General features: G+C 35.5%; 1 protein-coding gene and 2 long non-coding RNA genes across 15 annotated transcripts in view; all 3 read right to left on the reverse strand.

Moving 5' to 3' along the window:
* Positions 1-981: 981 nt before the first annotated feature.
* On the reverse strand, positions 982-2500 carry LOC149053030 (uncharacterized). 3 transcript variants are annotated; one of them, XR_016188851.1, is made up of 2 exons: positions 1527-2500; positions 982-1267 (listed from the first exon to the last, which is right to left on the reverse strand). It is a non-coding gene; the product is annotated as an uncharacterized LOC149053030 (long non-coding RNA). The 3 variants fall into 3 exon arrangements; XR_016188849.1 differs by having other exon boundaries at positions 2092-2464; XR_016188850.1 differs by lacking the exon at positions 982-1267 and having other exon boundaries at positions 1299-1958; positions 2092-2500.
* Positions 2501-2885: 385 nt separating this feature from the next.
* LOC149053031 (uncharacterized) overlaps positions 2886-17117 on the reverse strand; it is a 152129-nt gene continuing 137897 nt past the window's right edge. For 2 of the 11 annotated variants that reach the window (XM_089213552.1, XM_089213558.1), the window contains exons 2-5: positions 12127-12198; positions 11400-11474; positions 10401-10490; positions 2886-3485 (exon numbers count right to left, since the gene is read on the reverse strand). In XM_089213552.1, coding sequence (XP_089069678.1) covers positions 3335-3485; positions 10401-10490; positions 11400-11464 — 306 coding nt within the window. In that variant the 5' untranslated portion in view covers positions 11465-11474; positions 12127-12198 and the 3' untranslated portion in view covers positions 2886-3334. Of the gene's footprint in view, positions 3486-10400; positions 10491-11394; positions 11475-12126; positions 12199-13597; positions 14138-17117 lie in introns of those variants that run through there. The other 9 variants (XR_016188801.1, XR_016188800.1, XM_089213549.1 and 6 more) reach the window with 9 other exon arrangements.
* On the reverse strand, positions 5807-9408 carry LOC149053032 (uncharacterized). The gene is made up of 2 exons (XR_016188904.1): positions 7170-9408; positions 5807-6700 (listed from the first exon to the last, which is right to left on the reverse strand). It is a non-coding gene; the product is annotated as an uncharacterized LOC149053032 (long non-coding RNA).

Below are 17117 nucleotides of genomic sequence, written 5' to 3' on the forward strand. Positions count from 1 at the left end.
CTATTCCAATTCTTGAAGTTCCACAAAACAAATATGCCGAAACCTAACGATTACAAGCTCAGTGATTATGCAACTTCATAAGAGGTTTAGGAAGAGGTTTTAAACGGAGGGGCCTATATCCGAGGGGGCTTATAAACGGAGGGACCTATGTCTGAGGGGGTCTATAAACGCAGGGGCTTATATCCGAGGGGACTTGTGAAAGTAATAAGCGAAAGATGCTGAGCGCTGATCAAATACGTTTTGCAATTATTTGATTTTAATTAAGCTTCAAAACGTCAAAATAACTCAAACTCGTTTCAATACATTTGAAACAGAATTAAAGGGCATGTAAACCCAAAAAACGTTCATTTTCTTTTCACATAGATGTTTTGTAAATATATCAAGTACACCAAAGGTACCATTCGTTTATTCTCAAAAGTCCATTTTCACTTTGTAAAAGCTCTTCCAAATTCGAAACATTCGCCATCTTGAGTGGCGCCATCTTTCCTGTGACGTCACGGGTGGACCCTCCAAAGTCTCGTTTTATAATCGCGTGAGACACGAAGGAGTCTTTCGTTGTTTGCTGGTCTCGTCATGATTTTTTTACTTACAGTTTGCTTCAATATATTCAATTTTTTCGTAATGGTGAAGCGTTGTGTCGTCCAGTTTTGTACTGATTCAAACAAAACTGGGCATACAATGCAAATATTTCCAAATGACGCAAATTTGAAGCGACAATTTGTGAAATTTGTTCAAGTGAAAATAGCCGATTTCGTCGAGCCGTTCGAACGTTCTGTTGTTTGTAGCAGTCATTTTTCTTCCTGGTGCTGTACCGACGATTCAGGCCTCACCAGAAGCAAATTATTCGGAAGTATAAAAACGACCCATACAGTCGGCAGACGACGAGTATTCGGAAGTGGCCGACCGAACTGAGAAAGAAGTTGAGCTCTTCAAACGTTAGAGGTCAACAGAGAAAGTACAAAATCGATTTACATGAAAACGTTTTGTTAATTAAACAACAATAGCTTTATTAGTTCCCTAAAAACATCTTTTTTCTCATCTAATGAAATATTATGGGGAAGCCAGTTGTTCGGGAGCCAGCGCTGAGCCCGTAAAAGACACTGACATGTCTGAGAGAGAAGAGAATTCGTTGATATCAGTGTGTAATAACGTGATCTGGAATTTTGTCGGTTCGATAAAAATAATTCTATACAGGATCCCATAATCAACCCTTATGTTCTATAAGAAAATCCAAGCCAGCCCCACTTGGTGCTTCCTTTGAGAAACCCTGCAGAGAAACAGCAGAAGAATTTGTGTCACGGTTTTTACAGCAGTGAAAATGCATTCAAAGGTTAGTAGGACAATATTCATCATTTTGAGTACAACTTAAAAGATCCTGATTTCAGCTTGCAAAGCTATCTTTTCAATATTTCAAATCGAAGCAAACACAAACAGGGTTGGATGATTATGAAGGGCACACAAGGAAATGTACATAATACAACTTTTTTATCGATGGAAATGCTTCTGAGATGAAGGATATTGTTTACCGCACAAGATAGCACAGCGACCCTAAAGTGTTTGCCGAGATATCCCCAACACCAACGAACAAGCTATCTGTAGGCAATTTAGCGAAATTTCCTGCCAGGAAAGAAGCGAAAAACAACTAGCTCTAGTACTGTATTATTAAATCAATGGCAGAAACAACTCAAGTAAATCGATCTCAAAATGTAACAAAACAGATGAAACAGAAAATATTTAGCTTAGTCGTTTCCGGTGTGATTATCTGTGCTTTGCTGCTGCCTGTACGCGTACTTGGCCGTCTTCAGCACTCAGAAATCGAGGCAAATTAACTGAAAACCTGGATGCTCAGTGATACAACTTATCTGGGTTTCAGGCCATTTTGCCACAATTGCCCGATTTCCGTACAACAAACACTTTCATGAGTTGTCGGCATTGGTTGACAAGTTCCACACTCGCACCTTTGATAATTTTATATAAAACACTTTCAGAAGCTCAAGTTAAAAAAAATTCTGTTGCATTCCTTTAGATTGTACCCTCGCCTTATTGCATTTTCATGTTAGATACAAATAAATCACAAAGTAAATTAAATACCAGTCTGAGTTTCCGAGACGGTCGCATCGCTGTCGACATGTTCTGTACTGTCTTCGTGCGGATCGCTTCGGTGAACCCTACGCGGCTCATATTGTTAAGGACGTGGCCTAGACTCTCCTGAAGATTCTGGATTATCCCCAGCGCTGTCATGTACTAAGCTTAAGGCATTCGAGTCGCTATCTTCTGAAAAAACATCTTCCGAACTACCGCTACTTACACGAACTCCCACACCAGTTCTACTGGGGAATATGTGTTGCGCAATATTTTGGTTCCACCGCTTACGTCACGACTTCTCGCTATTGTTTTTACCGGAAATGGAATTTCAGTTGAAAATGCCGATTTTCTCCTAAAATAAGTCGAATTGAACAAAACTAATTTCAAATTCGTTTTCTACGCCACTTTTTAAATAGTATAAGAAAAACATGTATTTTTGGGTTTACATGCCCTTTAAAACAAAAACAAAAAAAAACTAGCAACACGAGCAAAACTGTAAGATAACAAAACTGAGGTTGAGACTTCCCCCTTGAAGTTCATCTTTCTCCTAGTATTAAATATTTTTCTTTTACATTTTACAATTTCTTTTTGTCCAAAGGTAGATTGGCATATTTAACCTGGGGGGGGGGGGTGGCGGCTCATATATGGGGGTTGGGGGCTTGTAAGCAGCAGTTTACAGTGTTTATATCTTTGCAGTATTTATATATTAACAGAGTGTTAATATAGAAGCTTGGGCTTCCTGTAGTGTGTTAGGGTATAACTGGATTATTGTACTCCTTTCTGTTACAAAAACCAACTGAGGTGAAATAAACCATGGATATTTTTTGTTTATTAGATAATCTTTCCAAAAGCTTAGAAAAGGGAGCCACAATAGGATATAACAAATCCTTATCAGCATCACACAGTGCAACTGCCATTTTGACATCTCAGGGACAGAAGATGGGGACACTGAGGCAGAAATATTACAACTTGTGGATTTCAGATTACAGTTAGCAAGTGACATAATTAGAATGCACAGATTCAATAACAAGCCATCAAACTAAGATAAAACTTGACTTTTTTATGATCATATGCCCAGTACTCTTTTTAATGACTGATCTTTCTGTGCTTCATGGGTTCAACTGCCCAGCATTTTAGCTTCTATTTCAGTTTTCAAATATAATCTCATTATTTAAATGAAATGTACACAGGACACAACATACTGAGTACGCCATGTAAGTATCATATATTTTGTATTAGCAGTAATCTTTTAAGTTTCCACAAGCTCATAAATCTCCTCACTACATTTTTCATCCCAGACAAAAAGTGAGTGGGTCTCCTGTAGCATTCTTTGTCTCTGAACTTTGCTGCAACAGGTGTAGTTGTCTCTTTTCAAGTTTCTACAATTAAATTTTCTTTGCCTGCAACAAAAATACATCATCAAACAAGAGGGAAACTTCAGAGAGATAAAAAAATTAAATACATGACAAATTTTTTATTGATAAGAATCCCTATATTACTTACAACTTGTCCCAGAGGAAAAAAAAGGCCAGGCACACCAGGTTTTCTACTGTTTAAACATTAACTTTCCCTGAACCTTTAACCTCAAATAGTGACAAGCAACCATTTTCTCCTTGCAATATTATCCCTAAATTGTCATTTTTATCGTGATACTGAATAGAGGACATGATCACTAACAAAAAAAGGTCTTAATTGTTGAACAAATTCCTCTTGTCAGAACATTAGGAAATGCATAGATTCATCACCTCGTTTGGTTCCTAGAATTTGAGTATGTAATCGTGACATTAGCACAATTAAAATAATCACATGACCTTGACAACAGAAATGAAATTTCATAACTGTCACGCGACCACTTGTCAAGGTCTTTGCCTTACTTTGTGGTTACGTTCCTTGGACCCCTATATTTATTCAGTGGGTAAATCTGACTCCTGTGTTTATCTTGGTTAGATCATTGTCATTTTCATGATTGTCCGAAGGTAAGTTAAACCGACAAATTTTCCCAAAATAAGAAACCTGTTATCATTTTTATCCTGAGACTGAATAGAGGACATGATCACTAACAAAAAAAGGTCTTGATTGTTGAACAAATTCCTCTGGAGAATGGAGAATATGCATATGTATCAATATTAGAATGTAAAGGGTTAAAACAGACAATACCAAATGCATGTGTATGTATGAAGGATTCTATAATATCATTGTGCTTTTATGATTTCCTTTGCTGACAGTGTGTTCTTGCAGGAATTGGCACATATGAGCACAGGGTGCAGATAAAATGTGTCTAACAGCCTAACAGTTACATGAGCATCATCTTCCAAATATCATGAAATTTGTTTCTTTTTTCTATTGCTAAATTCTATGAATCTAATTTAATCTTACATGTATTTGTAAGGGAAATCCCATGAGCTTCCCCAAACAACCTGCTTCAGTATAACTATCATCGTGTATAAAGTCGTATGTGTTTCGGATAAATACCAAAAGTACATTTCTTAATTCAAAGGCATGAGTGATGTTTAGATAGCATTGGTAATTGCACAAGCCACTGCAGAGCTTTTTGGAAACCTTTTGTAAAAAATTATGAGAAACCATAAATTTTTAAATGCAACAGCTGTTTATGCATTTTTATGTATGATAAGTTCTAAACAAAATCTTTTTAAAATACTGCTCTTTGTACATTCCTGGTGCACATTTCTCAAAACATTTTCAACTAGTTGGAAAATTCCTTAAGATAATTACAGGGCATGAAATTTTGCCTAATACAGGCACCAATGCAACCAAATTTTTCACTTTGGCGACCAAATCCTGAAAATTAGTCACCAAATTGGCGACTGATAAATCTGCGGCAAACTTCCTCATTAAGTTTGTTTCCAAAATGCAGCACATGCATCTCAATCGAAAACTAGATGCCATCTTGGATTTAGGTAAGCTTGAACATTGCATATCATACATTCTAGTGTCCCCTTTGTAGCACGTTAAAGATCTTTTCCCTAACTTATTTTCTAGAACGATGACAGCGTAAAAAAAGGTTTTGATTGTCTTTGAAAATGGTGAACAACTTTTTTTGAATTGGCTACCACTTTGAAGAATTTAGGAGCCAAGTGGCTATCAGAAAAAAAAATTTATTTCACACCCTAAATTATATTGTTTGATTTGATCATTCTTTAGAAGGCAGAGGGTGATGGACACATCAAATTGTAATTTTTTTTCTAACTACAAAAACGTTTAGTGTTGTTAAGTTATCCCTAGAAGCTTTAATTTCAAGCCAGTGTGTAGTATGGAAAACCTGTAACTTCAGTTACAGGTTATATCAAGTACCTTAGTAACTTATTTTTCAATTCATTCACACTAGACCAATCAGGAATGAAACATATTTTGTTTCAGTATATAATGATTATCATTAGATTACTTTAAAGGTAGTATTTGAATTTAAGTAGACAAAGCATTAAACAGTCCTATGTCTGAGCGACTTGCTGTAGTCCATCTCTTATCTCAAGTCACTAATTTTTGCTGATGACAGTAAAATAAATTGGGGAGAAATTAACAGAAAAGGACACCAACAATTTGACAATGAAATGTTAAACCCCATCTCTCTCTCACTGTAGGACAGTACCCACTGCATGATAAAAGTATAAACCTGATTAAAGCTGACTACCCTTGCGAAATGGCTTTTGGAATTCCTAGGAATTCCTAGGAATTCCTAGGAATTCCTAGGAATAAAGGTGTGAATTTTCACGGTAAATTCGGACTGGGAATTCCTAGGAATTCCTAGGAATTCCCAACCATAACAACTCTGGTTCTAAAAACCTAGAAATTCCTAGAAATTCCCAGAAATTCCCAGAAATTCCCAGAAATTCCAAGTTTATAGCCAACAGGACTTGGAATTCCTAGGAATTCCTAGGAATTCCTAGGAATTCCTAGGAATTCCTAGGAATTCCAACTCAGAGAACCAATGACTTTCCCTGAAAAGCTGTAAATCTAAAAAATTCCTAGGAATTTCTGGGAATTTCTGGGAATTTTTGGGAATTTTTAGGAATGTTTAAGAATTACTGGGAATTTTAAGCAAAAATTTGAGGCTAATGATATAAAATAAATACTTTAAATTAAAAAAACCCAGCTAAAATTCAAGTATTCAATGAAATTTATTTAAAAGCTTGATTAAGGCATACATGTAAAATATTTTTGATTAATTATTTACATCAATGTGTGGTAATATTAGGATGGAATTTGATTTATTTTTCTTTTCTTGAAAACTTCATACGGATTAATCCTCAATTATAGCTATTCGTATAAAATAGTTCTAATCAATCATTAAATTTGGTTTGACACAAATTGTGAATAAAATCTGTTGATTCTTTTCCAAAAAATACAATATCCTAAGTTATATTTATATAGTTATATTCTTGGGAGTGAAGGGGCTAATTACAGACAAATAAAATTGATTTTTTGATTAAAATCTTGTTATAACTGTAACAATAAATTAGAATGAAGTTATCCTAAACTGCAAACTTATCTGCTGTTTGTACTGTTTGTATTTTTTTTCCTGGACTCACAATGAGTTGGCCTTGAATGAGGTTATCAACAAGAACCTTGACCATTTTGTATCTGGATTCCTTGACATCTGAATTTGAAAAAAAAAATATATATTAAAATATGTATGTTTAAAGCTCAGACCAGGCTTTTAAGATGGCTATGAGGAAAAGGGCATTCATTGGATTCTCAAATTGAGAAATCTGTGTTATATTGAGTGACTTTTATATTGGAGTTAGTACATCTCTCTCATGGATTTTACTAAAAAAGGGCTGAATACATTATTTTGTTTTTACCAAGGAGGGCTTCTTTATGTACTAAAGTTTGTTATGAATCTTGAATGTTCCCAAACGTGACTAGAGGAATCTTGAAACCTTACTGATAGGTTTATTTCATTGTAAAGCATAAGCTTAAGAAACTGCGGCATGCAAGTGACCGATTCGATTCTCAGAATTATTCTAGTTTCAGTTGCGCCGAGCGTTATGTAAGCTTAATTCAACCCGCTACATCTATTCTTTTATAAGATTTTGATCACAACGAATATCGCAATTTTTACTCACCACAAACTTTCAAAATCGCAGCTTTACAGATGGCCACTCGACCCTTGTTTGTACCGGTCCATATGTCAACTGTTGTCCCTACTTTTAACTCCACGGCGCCAACGACTTTCTTCTCTTTTACAACACTCACGCTATTCTCGTTTTCCCATTGAACCAGAATAAAAGCTATCTTTAGAAATGTTATATTAAGCAAAACAGTTGAGAAAAGCGATCAACCGATGAAAAGTACATTCAAAGATGAGCGCCAAATGGAGTCTTCTTTGTTTCCGATCACGGGCATGATCACGTGGATCTTTTAGGACTTGTCATTGGCTAGCAAAGTGAATCCGCTGGCTTGCCGATTGCAGTGTTAAGAGAAGCGCCGAACTTTATTTTGACTTCTCCGACCGGTTCTCTGCTTCTAGAAGATGGATAGCTTGGTGATATAAATAAAGATGTGAGCTCACTCTATGTAGAAATAATCGACAAGAATCGATCGTATTACAAAGGCACGATTTGTGGCCGAAAGTTGTCGAGGAAACAAAGACTCGAAACTCACTTGAGTTGTGTTAATGGCAAAGGTGAGAAATAACACAAGCCAATCACAGTTTTGAATGCTACTACAAATCGTCTTTTACCCTCATATTTATAAAAGAAGGATACCACATTCGGAAGTGTAAGAGATACATAGATGATCCCAGTGTACCAGTACCTAAATCTACAAAGCTTGACCGTAGCAAGCGTTCAGCAACACGTTCCAACACCGCCATCTCGATTCCTCAGTCAGTCGTTTCCACTGAACTTAAAGCAGTATTGACAACAGAGTAGAGTGTGTCTTACAAAGGAGAAACATTTGTACAAGAGACAGGAGTAGCTATATGCGATTACAGAGGTGCGTTGGAACTCTGGTCCACAAATAGTTATGCACTGCCCGAAGTATAAAACAATTTTGTTGATAGCTGACAGACAGAGAAGAACAACAAGTAAACTTAAGGGCTGTTATTACTGAAGTGTGACTAGCATTTTTCATTTTTATATAAAGAAGGACTTGTAATTTGCACCAAAAATAAAAGGATGTAATATTTTTTTGGGAGATCCAGTGATTGGGACATTTAAGAAATTAAGTTATGAAAGGAAACTTGGTTGGTACTTCTCACTACTAACAAGTCTTGTTGACAAATATTTTCAGATCAGAGTTTCAAATAAAGTAAATTGAAGACATCATATAAAAGGTGTTTTTCCTCAAAGGGTACATTGACTACCTCTGTCTTGTCTGCATGCCAAATGTTTGCAAAGTGTGTGGATGATCCACAAGTATTGGAACTCTTACAAAAATGTTTTGTAAGAATAAAAACAGGAAAACAAATTACAGCAATTAGTCATGAAAATAGAGCAAAAAACTGAAAAAAAGCAGCAACAACAATCATGAAAAAAGAAAGATTAATTAGGTGTTGAATTTGTTGGTCTAAGGCATGAAATTTCTACTAAAAGTATTGTCAACAAAAAGTCTCTGACAGCGTTTGAGGCAACTGAGCTTGACTGTTCCAAGGTTTTCTAACAAAGGCAACCAGTAATGTAGGTTAGGGAAGTAAGATAACAATGTAATTATTGTTAATTATTGTGGAAGTTGGCAATTTCCATTTAACATAACTGACAGCTGGTTCATGAGAAAATCCATATTAATATAAAGATTTACTAAAACTTAGTTTGAGAAATAAATTTCATGATCTTTAAGTTATAAACATGTACTTGTATGTATATCTCTTGGTAAGTTTTGTATAGCATACCTTTTATTGAGCCAAAGTTTTAAGCCTCTGAAATTACTCTTTTTCTTAAAACCTTCACATTCAAGGTATTGAGAATTTCTTAGAATTTATGTGGACCTCAGGGTATTAAAATTGCCTCAAATTCAATTCCCAGCAATTCCCAAGAGTTCCACACTTCTTAAATTATAGGTAGTTTGTAAAGCTGAGAATTCTTAGGAATTCCTAGGGATTCCAAGTCCTCACAAAACTGGAGTCTTCCTTTCCCAGAAATTCCCAGTAATTCCAAGCTTTTTAAATCAGAGTTAATTTGCATAGATGGGAATTTTTGAGAATTCCTAGGAATTCCTAGGAATTCCTAGGAATTCCCAGATATTCCCAGAAAACTGGGAATTCAGTTTGCAAGGGTCATTTGCATAATTGGGAATTTTTGAGAATTCCTAGGAATTCCTAGGAATTCCTAGGAATTCCCAGAAAACTGGGAATTCAGTTCGCAAGGGTAATTTGAGAGTATATATTAGAGTTTGAGAGAACATGTTTAAGTATGTAACTACTCAAAATTACTTTCAAATTGTTTAAAATCATATCATACCTCCCAACTCAAAAACCACTTTTTATTTGACCCTTAAATTTTTCCCTTTGTCCTCAGCTCAAAGAACATTTGAGAGTCTTAGGAAAAGAAAATTAACTTTTTCCCTTGAAGTGAGTCATTAACGAAGTTTGAAGTAAAACAAACTCTGGAAAAGTATGGCAAAGAATGCATTAAACTCAAAAAACCAAGGCTTCCTTTTTATATCACCCCACTCTTTGTTGAGAACTTAGCCCTATTCACTGGGGTTTGCTGAACTACACTTAACCCTTTAACTCCCAGAAGTGGTTAACATGAAACTTCTCCCTAAAATATCCATACATATATCTAGCAAACAGGTAATGAGAATATTCAAATTTCTCAGGTAAAAGTCACTTTCTTGATCCAACACCCAATTCTTGTACCCTAATTTGCAAGGACATGTGTAGCAGCTAGAGGGGAGAATTAACATTAAGATCTTGGGGGTTAAAGGGTTAAGAGACAATTAGTAAAGCTGTTTGTCTAACTATTTAATCACTTGGCTCACTTTTGTAGTAAATCACTCAGAACAACAGATGTGCAAGAGCTACTTTTATCACATGGAAAAGAACACTTGATTTATTATGGGTTTTATGCTAGTAAATTAGTTAATGTAACTGGTTGTTGCCAGGTGATAATCAGAATAAAAGTCAATGAATTCCTGTAATTAAATTGTGCTTTATCTCTTGATGGCTAAAAATATTCTAAACATCTGTCACCAAGTACAAGATATACTACTGTCAAGCAACATGAAGTCTCCGTCATCCCTGAGAGGACACCTTTGTGCCCCCCTTCAACTATCTTGTTATGATAATAATTGAGTTTGTGGTTTTAAATCTAACATGGTATCAAAGCTAATTAAACACAGAAAGAAAAGAGCACCTGATCATTTGACCAGGAAACCTACTGCTTGTCTCACAGGTGTTTGGTAATGTTGTCTTTCTGGGATACACAGCATGCATAAAGAAGGGCCTGAAAAACAAATAAAATAAAAACCATAAAGGAAATAAAATATCTAGTAAAAAAACTTGACAAATTTTTGTTTCAGCATTAACACAATCTCATACATATTCTCAGCAATGTTAAAAACAAACTGTGTCAGGTTTTTAGTTGAGTGGATCAACTCTCAGATCTCAGAACTAAAAGGATCAAGATTTCAGGTAGTTGGATAAGATGAGACAATTTGGGACAGATCTGAACACTATATTAATCATTTTACTTGTCTTACACAGTGCTATTTATAACTTTGATTGAGCCTAAAAACAATCTAATATTTCTTCGCTTTTCCATGACCCTGGTCTGTGATTTGCTTGAATACTAACACTATAATCAACCAATCAGAGACAAAAATAGCAGTTTGGTCTTTTGTATTTTGCAGAGGTGTCTTTTTTTCTCTCTTTTTTTTTTTTCCTTCTTTTTTCATATTTTAAAATCTTAATTAATTACAAAAGCACACATTACACTTACAATACATCAGCTACCTTGCTTTTATAAAACACTATTCTTGATCTATAAATTCCTTTATAATCCAACAAATACAATTATTTGCTTGTGGGCCATTGGTCTAAACCCATCACATAACGGAGTATCCCCCAGCTAAAACTGGGGGATATGCAAGAATATACCTCAAGTGATATTCCCCAATTTTCAAACCTTACATCTTATATGGAAAACTCTTTGTTTAAGATTTGATTCAAGATGAAGAACGTTGCTATAGAAGGAAAATGTTTCTTTTGTTCATAAAATCATTTCAGAGATCACTGACACCATAAACAGTAGTCTGTTCAAAAACATTTTTCTTATGTGTTGAAAAATATTTGAAGGATAATAAACATAAAAAAGAGGGAAGCTGTAATATATAATTTATAAAATAAACCTGACAGGCATGAGCATTCTTTTCTCCAACAAAGGCATGGGTCGTCAAAGGCTACCAATTGGGTTGTCATCCATCATATACTGAGCCAAAAAAAATCAGAATTGCAGGCAACCAAAATTAGACAGCTCTTCAGGACAAATGTATTGGGTAATATCTTATCATCGGTATATATCAAGAAGTAGGTATGCAGGTGAAGGGGAAAATTATAGACTGAAGGGAACTGCAAGATGTTGGAGACTTGCTCAGCAAAGATGATAAGCTGAACAAAATAACAGCATCATTGATTCAAAAAAGATAAATGAAAGAGAAAAAAAGATGCAAATTTGGTGGTTTGTGGGAATCACAGTCCCAGGTGCTCATGATGGCCAAAAATACTTTTAACAGTCCAAACAAAAACATGCTCTTTGATATACATGTCCTTCCACACAAAATAGAAAAAAGACTGAAGAATCGAAGCAAGGTGAACAATTGAAGCAGTTGCTAAAATAAATTACAAATAATAACTTACTTTGGATATAGAAAACAAAATAAAGGAAAACAAAAGACACTAACAAATGTTGTACGAGATCCAGGGAGAAACAGCTGGTTAAAGACAATAGAGAACGATTTAAAGCGACGGAGAAAAATGATAAATAAATCAGAATTAATAAAATTTTTAGGAAAGAACTTATATGAATGGTACAAAATAAGTAAATTAAGCCAAAAAAGTAACAGATAAACAAACAAACTGACCATATAGCTTTCTTCACTCTTTTACTTCCAAGATCTGATTGTTAGTTCTCCTCTCTTGCTGTTACACTTTTCCTGGTAAATTAGGAACAAGGATTCAGTGTTAGATCAAGATGACTACTTTGACATGATAAGTCTGAGTATTCTCATTAGCTGTTTGCTGGAAAAAGTATATTTATTATATGGAGTAGTTGCATATTAATCACCTCTGGGAGTTTAAGGGTTAAACACTCTTACATTAATTCTGCAAAGCCTAAAATATAGAAAACTTAGGAAAGAAAAAAAATAATCTCATGAATGGTTAAATTTTTTTAATTAAAAAAAAATAGATGAAAGTAACAGACTTAAAAACAAAAGAGCTTAATAAAAATGCAATGGAAAGAAACAATTAAAAGAATTTAAAAAAAAATAAGGTCAATGTGATTTTTGCAGCAACAATGCATTTCATTCATCTCTTAAATGTTTCCTTCTTTCTTTTAATTAAGTCACATAAGGGGGTAAAATTTCAGGAGAAGACACCTATTGAACAGTTATAATAAGTTACTCTCTGTAATCCCAAAGTGCAGCAGCAAACAAATCTTCTCAGAGATCACACCACCATAGTGCTTTAACAGCTGACATGTGACTACTCTTTAGTGTTACTCTTTTCACACCTTTATCACACTGCGACCATTTAATAAGTTGTCATCAAAAATAAAATATGACTTGGACTAAACTTTTTTTGTTTCATTTCAGTGGTGAACCAAAGAATCCATTTTGCTCTTAATTAATTTAACCACAAGTTGCATTATACCGAAGGGTAGATTGAAACAAAATAGGGCAAAACAAGAAAAAAAATAAATTAAAAAAAACCTGCAGATAAATTTGTCCAGAAGAATTCATTTTAAGCAGCAACTACACGTAACTGCTACTTTTCCATGGAGAAAAACATAAGTAAATCCTTAGCACTATGTAAGCTTAATTAGCCATTTAACTCCCAGAAGTGATTAACATGAAACTTCTCCTGATAATATCCTCACATTATCCAGCAAACAGGTAACAAGAATCCTGAAACTTATCAGGGAAAAGTTGTTATGCTGATTTAAGAACAAATTCTTACAACTAAATTTACAAGACAATGTGTAGCAGCTAGAGGGGAGATTTAAAAATTAGATCTTAGGGTTAAAGGGTTAAAAAGAAACAAACCAAACCTCACGTGCCTTCGATGTCATGTTTTTATTCTAGGTTTAAAATAACTTTCCTATTGAGTAATTTGTCACGATTAAGATTAATACGAGCAATACTCAGAAAAAGAAATGTAAGCATAAACTGGAACAATCCCTAACTACAACCCCTAGCAGCAACGTGTACCGGCATCTGAATAACCAAGTCTTGAACAATCTTGAAGCTGACTTTGTTGAAACGTACATATCCTTGTGTTCACTACACGCACTACTTCAGCGTACTGAACACGATGAGTCGACTAAAATCTTACCTCTATTTTGCGGTCAGCAAGAGGCTTCGCAAAACCCGAGATTCTTCTGTAATCTTTTCCCTTGGAGCTGATTGTTTCGGGTAAATTTTCATTTTCCTTTGTCCGCCATCTTTAACAGCGCACAATGTATCCCGAGTAATCTGAGTGGTTTCAACTTTGCTGGGAGCAACAAAGCGGAAGTGAATTGGGCTACAACCGGAAGTTGGGAATCACTTGTCTTTGTGATACGTACCAGCAAACAATCAAACAAACAGACCTTATGGCTTTCTTAGACACGCTTACAAAATTCTGCAAAAACCAAAATGTTGGAAACTTATGGACGAAAAATAATGTGAATGGTTGATTTTTTAAATTTTGCCAGTTGTCAATTAGTTGCGAAATTTATTCTTCTCACAGCAGGATTTCGCCTCTCCTGAAGGAAAACCGAAAAAAAAAACTGAAACAAGGTTGCGGCAGATGGGAAACTTTTATTGAAAACATGGTTCATCGAATAATTGTCACGATTGCAGTAAACTTGGAGTGAATTGCTTGTGCGGCAAAAAACTTTTCAACCTGACTTCGTTTGCTCGGTTGTTAAATTTATTTTGCTGTTTTAAGTCCGTCTCAGTATTGGCCATCTGGGGCAAACCGCGCCCATTCCTTCTATTTCTGGTAATTACGCATCCTTGCCGCAACCATTTTTGCAACGATCTCAATCATTTTTGCAGTATAACCCTATTATCTTTGTACTTAATTCGGTTTCTCGGAGCCATTGAATAAAGGGGTAAGTTTCTAAAGAAACTGTGGTGCTGCATCGGTGGGAGAGTATAGCAGGTAATTTAGTGTTAACAACTGGGTTGAAAACGTAAATTAGCCACCGTAAAGGGTAAAAAAGCTGACGTTTCGAGCGTTAGCCCTTTGTCAGATACAATCGCTCTGACAAAGGGCTAACGCTCGAAACGTCAGCTTTTTTACCCTTTACGGTGGCTAATTTACGTTTTCAACCCAGTTGTTAACACTAAATTACCTGCTATTCTCGGAGCCATTGTCTAAGATATTGGTCTTTATGCTGTACACGTTCTTGTATTCGCAAAAAAATCCGACATTTGAAAACAACGACTTGAGCGCTTGAGGCGACTTCAATGTTAACCCGGCTACGTTTTATCATTCCTTAGGGATTTTAGTTCTAATAGCCCAATTAAATTTTTGTGCACAGCCTATGCATCAAATCTATGAAGTAAAATATTGTGTTCTTCCTCGTACCAGTTTATAAGAATGAGTTTGCTAGTATCTGTATGGCTTTACACAATAATATTTTCTAGGCTCCAAAAACAGTCACTCTCCTCATTAACATTTCCCTTAAATCTAATGGCTTGCTAAAATCCTCAGTCCCTCGCCCTGACAGCCCAGCCACATGAACTCGTCCGCAACAGGTGTGAGAAGCAAATGAGTGACAGAAGTAAGCGACCCTGTTCCCTTACACACCTTTCTTGATGCCGCTCGCTTAGTCTGAAGGTGGCTTTTAAGACATGTGTTGTATATACTAACCGTTTTTCTATTTAGCCAGGGTATCTGCATAATTATTTCGTAATGGTGTTCGTAAGAAAATGGTTGGGTTGAAATGTATTATAATGTTTTGCTAGCAGGTAACTGCATTAATGAAAAAATGTTTAAAAAAGTGTGCATTCAATGTATAACCTGAGTTGTTGCATCAAGTTGGCCAATTTTAACTAATACCCAAGCCTTTTAAAACCTCTTATGTTAAAATTTTGAGAGAGTGAACCAGTGAAAGTGTTAGTAGATGGTCAAATGAATACTTTTTCAGGTCAATAAAATGTATTGTTGGTTTTCATGGTAACCGTGATGTTGCCACAACTCCAGTTTCCAGGACAGAATTTCATAGAGGCTACCATATCAGACTTTTGAATCTCTTTCATGGCTCAATAACAACATCGACTCAACTTTAAAACTAAATATAAAACTTCATTGATGTCTGGATCAGTTTCTGTGATGCACAAAGATATTCTAGTTCAAGCTTGTCTTCGTTAAAATCTAACTTTCGCACCGTAAGAAACAGATGGTGGACAAATTTAGAATTTCAATGGCTAGAGTTGCCAAGATAGAGAACAGTTGGTTTAAAGAAATTTACACCGATATGCAGTTACAGCAGAGGTCTTTCCAGCCGGAGTGGTTGAAAGAGGACAATTTAAACATCGACACGAGTTGAAAAGTGACTTTTCTTTTTAATTTTCTACGCTTATCAGAGGAGTTTGACACGTTAGAGAAAAAACCGTTGAAGTAAACAGTCATAAATAGCGACATCAAGAGAAGATTCAAGAGATGCCAATACGATTCTGGCATATTTCTTCCCTGACTACTGATCTCGCGTGTAAACCCTTCAATCGACCGGTGATATCTAGATCTTAATTCGAAGTCATTTACCGTCTTTTCATTCAATCTAAACAGAAATTAACAAACACGCTACAAACAGTCATGGTAGTTAAGCCTGTGGAAGAAAAGTTGCGTATTTAATTTTTGTTGACCTTTCACACTTTTAAAGAACAATATGGCAGCTCAGTATCTACAAATTTTATTCTAAGGCCGTTACACGTTTTATGCTTATCCACCACACTGAGACAAGGGGAATCTCACTCTATGCAAAATTATGCTGTTACTTCAAGCTGACCACAAACGATAAAGTCAACTCAAACGGTGCCAAGCATCTAATTTTCCTTCCGCTGTCAACCTAAATTAAAAATTAAGAACACGAGAGCATAGTAACTGACCACCACCTAAAGAAGCTGTTGATTATTAAACTACATCTCCATGTCTGTTCCTTAAGAAATGCACTGAGAATAAAAACGAGAAAATCCATTCTAATTTTAAGCTGTGAGGTATGAAATAAGATGCTTGAGGGTGGTAATGTGCGTTACATTTTCTAGACAACAGAGCTGAATAACGAAATGCTACGTTACAGCTACGCGGTCAATCCGCGTTCGAGGTTAAAATTCAGCGAAATTTGCGGACAAAGATAGGGCTGGCATATAAAACAGAGGCATTTTGTTGTCGTTGTAAGCATTTTCCTGTTTCCAGTGCTTTTAAGACGAAAATTAAGTTGAAAATATCTAGAGGGTGTACAAAGTTTTTGGAAGTAGAGAAAAGCAGCAAGGAAACTACGCCCTGAAATTATAGCATAGAAAATCGAACGTGCACGTGACTCAAAATCCGTTTTCCTCGCCAAAGCCTAGCACATATGCAAACGTTATTCAGCTTTGTCTTTCTAAATATCTGAGTGAATTCCGACCTCAAGGCTCTTTAGCCAGCGGTTCTTGGGTGCAAAAACACGAGTAAATATCTATTCTTTCCCCATCTTCAAGCGCAAGGAAAATGAATGACGTACTTACTAAGCGCGAATTCTCGATACAGACGCTCTTTGGCTTTGAATTACTCACAAAGACGTATGACGTAAGACAGAAAAGACTCAGTCTTTATAACATATCACTAAGCAGAGGCATTTCCTACAATCTTATCGCAACAAAAC

This window comes from Pocillopora damicornis, chromosome 1, assembly GCF_964200805.1.
Source record: "Pocillopora damicornis chromosome 1, jaPocDami1.2, whole genome shotgun sequence".
In the NCBI taxonomy this organism is placed as follows: Eukaryota; Metazoa; Cnidaria; class Anthozoa; order Scleractinia; family Pocilloporidae; genus Pocillopora; species Pocillopora damicornis.